Genomic DNA, 8,960 nt, shown 5'->3' on the forward strand with positions numbered 1-8,960 from the left:
ATGGCATTATAAATGGACATGTGAATGCATGTTCATGGCATCAAAGCAAGAAACAACCATAAAACCCTAGTCTAAGCATATTAAAGACAAACAAGCATACAAGACAAAGACTTAAATACGTATAAACATATAAAAAGGGGTTAAATAGAGACATATCATGTGAAATAAGCAAACCAAACAACATGAGAAATCTGAATTAAGGTTTCTAGACAAGTACCCACGTACACAGCCAAAGGCCTCCATACGAAAGATTTAACCTATGTACGCATGCTATAAGCATGCTTGCATGGAACTTGTTCAAAACCCTAACCCAGAAAACGAAGCAGAAAAACAAAGCATAAAAGAAAACCCTAATTTTAACAAACAAATATGCTCAAAACATAAAAAAAGAACTCCAAAACTAAATAAGCAAACATGTGTAAACATAAACTAAGCAAAAAACAAGATTAAAAACAAAAAAGAAAGGTTGCAGCTTAATACCTCCAAAAAAGCGTTCTCAAGCTTTGATTTTGATCATTCCCCTCAATTAAATTTATCACAATCAATAAACACGTGATTAGTAATCTTAAACTAAAAGGATTGGGGCCAGAAAATGTCTCAATCAAATAAAATTGACTTCAGGGTGTTTTGTGAAAAACTCCCTTTTGATTCACTATTTTCTAGTGAATCTTAGGTTTTTCCCGTAAGATTTCTATGTGTTTTGAAAATGTATCATGCAATGCTTTGTATAGTGGAAAAAATGGGGTTTAAAACAACTCCCAAATGATGTGGGATTCATTCCAAACCCCAACCATTGTTACAGAAGCTTGCATTTTTCATGCTTTTGAAACCCTAACTGCGTATGCAAGAAAGTGCTTGCGTATGCATGCCTTGGCCCATGTACATGGGCCGAGGGCTACTTTAGTCAATTTATATCCAAAAATAGATTTTTGCTCATTTAAAAGGTTATATTTTCCATTTCAACACTTCTCAAGTCAATTTGATATCTGATTGGGTTTTAAACTGGCCTTGAGCCTTAGAGCTCAAGTATCATTGGTGAATGGGAGCCCGAGTCGTAAGGGGTACAAAATATAGTATCTACAAATTGGACTAAGGTTTGTAAGCCTATGCAAATTGGAGGGGTAGGTATAATACATCTAAGAATGTTTAATTCTACCTTGTTAGGCAAGTGATTATGGAGATATGGGTTAGAAACATATGCGCTATGGAGGAGAGTTATAAAGGCAAAGTATGGGAATGCTTGGGGTGGTTGGTGCACAAAAAAAGTGACAAGTGCATATAGTGTTAGCCTCTAGAGGTTTATTAGAAGTGGTTGGCTAAACTTCTCTAAACTCTTACGATATAATGTAGGTAATGGTAGTAGAGTGAAGTTTTGGAATAATGTGTGGTGTGGAGGTTGTACTCTTAAAAGAAATTTTTCCAAATCTTTACTACCTTAGTAGGGCAAAGGATTCTTCCGTGGCGGAGGTTATGTGTTGGACTGGTGGGAAGGTTCAATTGAACTGGAACTTTCAATTTCGTCGTTCACCGCAAAATTGGGAGCAAGACTCTTTTGATTGGTTTATGGCAATTGTTTACTCTTCGAAAGTATAAGGAGTTGGCCCTGACAAGGTCTGTTGGAAGCCCGCAAGGAGTACAAGTTTTAAGGTTAGAGGTTTCTATCTATCTTTCTACACTTCTACTATTTCCTTCCCTTGGAGGTTGGTGTGGCTATTGAAGGTCCCTCCAAGGGTGGCTTTCTTTTCTTGGTCAGCTGCTTTAAGTAAGATTCTTACTACTGATAACTTTCGCAAAAGGAGTATTATTGTTCTGGATTAGTGCTATATATGTAAAATGTGTTGGGAGTCGGTGGATCATCTTTTGTTTCATTGCCCCATAGCTTCTAAGCTGTGGTCTTTGGTGTTATGTTTGTTTGGAATTCATTGGGTTGTGTCATTAAATGTTTTTAAGTTGTTTGAGTGTTAGCAAACTAAATTCAAGCGACATCACAATATAAATTTTTGGAAACTGGTTTTGCATTGCTTGATGTGGTGTATTTGAAGGGAAATGAATGCTAGATGCTTTGAGAGATATGAGAGGTCCTTGCTAGAGATTAAATCTTTTTTCTTGCGTACTCTCCTTATTTGGAGTGTGGTTTTGTCATATTTTTCTTGTTTTCCCCTTACTACTTTACTTGATTGTTGTAATTTAAGGAGAGTGGTTTTGTCATATTTTTCTTGTTTTCCCCTTACTACTTTACTTGATTGTTGTAATTTTGCTTTACTTGATCGTTGTAATTTTGGTTCTTAATTTTTGCCCCATGGTTGGCTATTTTTTTCTTAGTTAATAAATTTTTTTGGTTATCAAAAAAACAAAAAAAAAAAAGCCAAGACAAAACCAGAAGATTTTGCAATGCAATATAACTGCGTACGTACAACAGACATATGTTCTATTTTGTTGTCAAATTGATGCCCATCAAACTGAAAAACCTGTAATCTTCTGTTTCAATTTATTGTTATCTTCCGCGTATTGACACGAATAATAAACTGGGATCATTTTAGATCTACTCTACATCTCTGGAACAAATCTCAATGCAATCACAATTCTCACTCCTTGCACTTGCCTCCTCTATATAGATGGCTTAAAAGAACTGCAAAACTAGAAGCAATAAGTGGTCAAATATCTTATGGCCTATCTGAAACACATCTAGATGGAGAACAATAACCCCATCCAAATATAGATATACATCCCAAGAAACAGGCATAGTTCTCAAAAGTATACTCGAATTTAAATACTAAATCTTCCACACAGTATAAGTTTGGAAACAAAGGAAGAAAAAAAAAACCCAAACCAAAATCTAACACGCCCTATAACAAGACAATAATGTTGAGATTATTTCTCAAAGTAATTTGGCTTCCCCAAATCGTGGACTCCACCTCTCCCTACTTGTCGTTGGTCAACCCATTAGTTCATCATTGTTGAGCACATTGGACCCTCTGACCACCACCAGGCATATCATCATCCTCATCGTATGCTTCTTGGGCCTGTGCTTGCTTGCGACGCATTTCGTCCTCTATGTTCACATCATGCAGTGTAGTCTCCTCACATTCATCCAGCTCCATGTCTGTCAGCTGCACTGACGTCCTCGGAGGCAGCACAGCCTCCAGTGACTTGCTCTGCTCTGGGTTGAGGGTGTCTGGAAATTCAATTGTGAAGTGAATGTACAATTTACCCTTCATGAAAGCCCTCTGGTACATCGGCATTCCCTCATCATTTATTGCCTTGTATTGGTCTGTGTCAAGAAGCAGAGAGTTCAGTAATTCAGTTCAATGAACAAAATTTATAAGGATTAACATAACTTATTATCAACAGGAACTTAAACATGTACCCAAGTGATCGGGCACAAGGGAGTACATTTTAGCAGACTCCTATAAATCATTAAGGGTTCATAGGATGGTAGCAAAGAACAAAGATTAAGAACACGCCCCATCTCCCCCCCCCCCCCCACACCAAAAAAAAAAAAAAAACAGAAATATGGGGGAAGAGATTATGATAAACCAAGAATTTTGAGCAGACCGAAGTTATAATCAGTATTCATATCAATGTTGGTAAAAGCAAGGGGTGCACTTAAGCACAAAGGCCTCTTGGAGCCTAGGCACAAAACGCCTAATTGAAGTAAAGCACACATTTTAAAAAATAAAAAATAGTTATTAATGAAAAATACAACAATCAAATGATCAAGTTATCATATAAATTGATATAAAAAATTTCATATAACATTAAATAAGCCCTACTTTTGCAATTTTAACACAAATTGCAAGTCAAGTCATTTTATTTTTTTGGATCAGCTAGATATGAGTACTTCCATGTAATATCCTTTCTTAAATCTCCAATATCCATAATGCCCTATGACTAATTAGTAATATTGGTTAATAATTTAATAACTTAATGACTATAAGTCTATAAGAATTGGTCTGCTATGTTCAACATCAACCACTAAAGTAACCAAACAATTGCCACAAATATATTATAACATATTTTTTTCTCATGAATGAGCTAAGAATATGAGGACATAGCAATATGGTAATTGGTACCAAGCATATATCCAAAAGGGAAAAAATAGAATAAGAAGCTGGGTGGGTTACTGTTTCAAGGAGAAAAAATCAAGATGAAATAAAAATAAAAATAGAGAAGAACTAGGAGGTTGTGGGTTTTAGGACAAGTTACATTCAAAATTTTTTTTTTTTTTTGATAAGTTACACTAAAAATATGCCAAATCAATGGTTTATATCAATAATGTCAAGATTAATTGGTTTTAATTCAGTTTTGGTTTATTTTATTGAAAAATATAAAAAGCACCAAAAAGAGCAATTTGAGCTTAAAGCGCTTCTTTGAATGAGCCTAGCTGTTGAGGCAAAAAGCGCTAGAGCCTTGGCGCTTCGGGATTTGAGCTTATGTGCGCTTTTACCAACATTGATTCATATACAATGATTCCAGTTAAATACGGCTCAATAGGCAAATTCAACCAAGGTTACAGGTTAGTGTTTACAGCTCATCGAAATAAGCACATAATACATTTTATGGGTAGTTACATGACAAAAAATGAGTATTATTACCTGCCACTTGCTCTCCACCTTCTTATTACATGGGGAGGAGGTTCCGTTTAACATATAGACCATTAGTAAGCAGGTAATGCTCTCACTAACCTTTTCGAGACAAATATTAGACATGATCTGTATCCACCTTTGATTTAACTAAGTAAAGATGCACATTATGGTTTTGATGAAAGGGTGGGGGTCAACTTTGTGAAATATTGGTGCACTGGAAATATTTTTTTATTGGTAAGTTACACACATCTCCAATGGTCTCAAGTCCACAACCTCACCCTTTTTTTATGACGTGGAACCTCACCAAGCAGAGCCCTTTACACCCACCCCTAGCGAATAAACCCTGGATACATGACCCCACCCGCCAAAACCGTGTATCCAGTATTTCAAGGAACCTCCTAGTGGTGATTTGAACCTAGGTTGTCTAGGTCTACAGCTAATCCCAAGCCTCCCACTCTGGATAGATGACCTCACCCTTCACCCATTCTCGTGTTAGGGAATCAGAGGATGACATGCTATTAGAGCCAGCGCTCAAAGTAAGTTTGGAATTCTAAACCCCTGAAGTGTCATTAGAAATTAATTGACTTCTTATGAAATAATATCAAAAAATATCATCTAACAAACTAGAAAGTCTTTATTGACTTGAGCTAACACTTAGCAGGACAACAATACTGAATTTCAAAGTCTGCACAAAATTTATGCAAAAACCAATAGACCAAAATGCTATTCAAAGTCATTCCGAAGTAGAAAGCAATAGATGAACTCTCATAGAACTATATCATAAAACCTTAGTAATAGCACACAAGATTGGCCGCTAACCATAAAAAACATTTCACATTCAATCCTATGCAAACTCAACCATGAAAGGTGACTAAACAAGCAAGAATGATATAATAACGTAACCTACCAGGCTTAACAACTTCTCCTGGTTCAGATTTAATGAGGAGCTGCCTGCCATCCAAATGTGTCAATATAAATTGGAAGCCACAGAGTGCCTCTGTAAGGGACAACGTGTGTTCGACAAATAAATCTTCACCCTTTCGCTTAAATTTAGGGTGCTCTTTCTGTTGTAGAACAAAAACTATGTCCCCTGTGGTAGTGTCAGGCTGCACAGAAACACAACCCAAATGCACAGATTAATAACCAGATAGCAAAGTTACATAGATTGGGGAAAATATAAAAAATAAATAAATAAAATTGCTTTGCCTAATTCTAACCAGCTAACCAGCTTAGGATCCCAAAGACAACATTTTTTATTATTAGTAGGTTATACACAAACCCGAACCTAACCTTACCCCTCCACCTTGCACTTATAAGAGGAGGAGGAGCCAGTTGTGCTAGAGCTCATAAGCAAAGACAACATTAATATTTTAGAAAAGAAGAATAGACACAGCGGCCTCACCGCTTCATCAGCTTCTCCAGGGAATGTAATCCTCTGTCCATTTTGCATACCCTTCTCTACAATTACTTCCAAAACTTTCTTCTCCTGAACAACCTTCTCTCCCTTACACTGTGGGCAGCGGTCCTTGTCATTGATAGTTTCCCCAGTACCCTTACACTCATTGCAAGCATGCTGCATTTGCTGGATCATGGAGGGGCCGAGATGTCTAATTGAAATTTTGATTCCAGACCCTTGACAACCAGAGCATTTCATTGAAGCACCTGATTTAGAGCCTTTACTGCAATATGTAGTACAAAATCCTCATATAAGAAGAATGAAGAGCAAATAACTAACAATGCCAAAAACAAATAAAATATGGTACTAACCCCTTGCACTTGGAGCAGATCACATTACGAGAGAGGGATAGCTTCTTAGATGTCCCATTGTAAAGGTCTTCCAGAGAAACCTTGAGGGGATGGATCACATCCTCTCCCCTCCTTTGCCTTCGGCCTCTGCTGCTTCCACCACCTGGTCACAAGAAAACTCAGCAAAAACGTCCATATTTGTTTCATAAACAATTCGCATGAACATGGCTTAAGATTCATACCACCAAATGGGCTTCCACCAAAGAACGACTGGAATATGTCAAATGGATCATGTCCACCACCTCCACCACCCATTCCTTCCTTGAGAGCATCCTCACCATACTGATCATAGATCTCACGTTTCTCTGGGTCACTGAGAACCTCATAAGCTTGGGCCAACTCTTTAAACTGAAAACCCAAATTTGTCAAGATTCAGTACAGCAACTACATCATAAAATAATTAACAAAAAGCAATATCAAACTATACATGATAATAAAGTGTAACACAACACACAGCAGGAAGACAGTAGAGCCAAAATTAGGATTGCAAAATTATTTGGCTCTTAGAAAATGCAGTACTGGAAACCATAAAGAATTGTTATCCAAGAACAGATGCAAAATGTAGCCATGAGTTAAAAATTCATTGAAGAACCTAATATACTGCACTGAATGAAATGCAGCTAGTTTTTTTTTTATAAGTGAAATGCAGCTAGTTTCACCCAAAAGAAAGAAACTACCATTCACGAGTTCCAAACAGATGCAAATGCACCACTGCACAAGTTCTTTCGATAATCATTGTCAATTAAGAACGAATTTCAAAAACTTATGGCCCGTTTGGAATCAGGGGGAGGGAGGGGGAGTAGAGTAGAGTAGATTTAGCACAAAATTAGCTTATTTTTAGCCAACTCTACTCAACTCCCCTTCACTCCCCCTCCTTTCCCCCCTCCATCCAAACAAAAGCCAAAAGAATGAAATTGAAAGTACACTTTTTTTCATTACTCAATAACTTCTTTAATGCCTATGTCCTCAATTCAAAGCAAAGGCACCACACACACACAGAGAAATACCTATATTCACAACCCATAATTGCCCATAACTTCCTCAACACACAAACAATACACAATTAACAATTCAATCCCCACATATCCATAGACTCCCAAACGAGTTTATTGACCATAATATCAGTACAAGGAAGTACATAACACAAACATATCACAACAAAGAACCCAAATTCAATAATAAAAAAATGTCAAACAAAAACCTACTACGAGAACAGATCTGTACAAGTTGACCCAACAAAACCAAACCAAAAACACAATCAAGAAAAACCCAATTGCCCAAAACGACTAAGTTAACAATTCAACGAGCTGATCCATCAAAAATCAACAACAAAAAAATAAATTTAAAAAAAAATAAAAAATAAAAAACACACCTTTTCTGGGTCACCACCTTTGTCAGGATGGTTTTTGATGGCGGCTTTTCTATAAGCTTTCTTTAGATCATCCTGTGAAGCGTTCTTTGACACTCCCAGAACCTCATAATACTTCGTGTTGTCACTTTTCTTCGGTGCTCTCCCAAACATTTTCTCTTCTTATCTACAAAAACTCAACAAAACAATCAAAACCCAGAATTTATATCAGAATTCCAAGCCCAAATCTGAGATCAGAAAACGGAACCAACCGATCTTGAATTGCAAGAAAAAGGATGAGAGAGAGCCACAGAAGCAAAGCGAGACGGCGAGAGAGACAGAGAGAAAGAGAGGTATGAATGAGTTTTGGATCTGATTTTTAACTGGGAGAAATGGACGGTGGAGATTTGATTATTGAGATGTACTATGATTTCTGAGAGATTGACTTTTCACGTCTGTGAGTATGAGTGGAGGTGTTAATGAGGATTGGAAAGATCTAGAATTTTTTGTTTTGCAAATTCTAAAGTTTTAGAAGTGATCTGGACCGTTGATTTAGTCCACAAGTCGTTATGCTTTTTTTGTTTTTTTTTCCCTGTTTTTAAAATTGCTTTTAGCTGTGATCCAGTACCAGTAGGAGTACCCAACTCATTATTATTAATTTATTAGGTTTTGTAAAAGGAGAGTAGAAACGTATGTGAAAATGAAAGTATAGGTGTTAACCCAAAAAAAAATGAAAGTATAGGTTAATGGTAGCAAGGATTTTGGTGTTCATGGAAACTATCTAGTTTCCGTCTAGGATTCCTCTTTAGTTTTCTTTTTCTTTTTTCTTTGGTTGAGAAAACAAAATGATTTCTCTTTTTTTTCTTTTTTCTTTTTTTGAGAAAACAAGATGGTTACTTTTTTTAGAAAGAGTTTCAACTTATGACTTCTGATAATAACTCTATGATCATACTAAGACATCAATTGATTTTTGGTGTAAGCGAGAATTGAATTCCAGATCTTTTAGTCAACCATCAAAGACTTTACCAGTTGAGTTAATTGGAACCCATTAATTCCTCTTTAGTCTTAGTTGAGAAGTCTTGGGAAAATTGGTGTATAATTTCTAGTCTAGTATTTGATATGTTTCATGCAAAAGCGTAAAATTATACATAGAATTATGGTTGCCATTTAAAAAAATAACTACCTCGTCTATTTTATTATTATTTGATAGTATATAAATC

The 8,960-nt window shown here is 36.3% G+C and overlaps 1 protein-coding gene across 1 annotated transcript; it reads right to left on the bottom strand.

Moving 5' to 3' along the window:
* Positions 1-2,638: 2,638 nt before the first annotated feature.
* LOC142615661 (dnaJ protein homolog) lies at positions 2,639-8,218 on the bottom strand. Its single transcript, XM_075788404.1, has 7 exons — positions 8,013-8,218; positions 7,765-7,927; positions 6,575-6,740; positions 6,354-6,495; positions 5,989-6,265; positions 5,494-5,692; positions 2,639-3,271 (listed from the first exon to the last, which is right to left on the bottom strand). The coding sequence occupies exons 2-7, from the start codon at positions 7,912-7,914 to the stop codon at positions 2,952-2,954; spliced, it is 1,254 nt and encodes a 417-aa protein (XP_075644519.1). The 5' UTR covers positions 7,915-7,927; positions 8,013-8,218; the 3' UTR covers positions 2,639-2,951.
* Between the last annotated feature and the right edge of the window lie 742 nt (positions 8,219-8,960).

The sequence above is a fragment of the Castanea sativa genome, chromosome 11 (assembly GCF_040712315.1).
Source record: "Castanea sativa cultivar Marrone di Chiusa Pesio chromosome 11, ASM4071231v1".
Classification (NCBI taxonomy): Eukaryota; Viridiplantae; Streptophyta; class Magnoliopsida; order Fagales; family Fagaceae; genus Castanea; species Castanea sativa.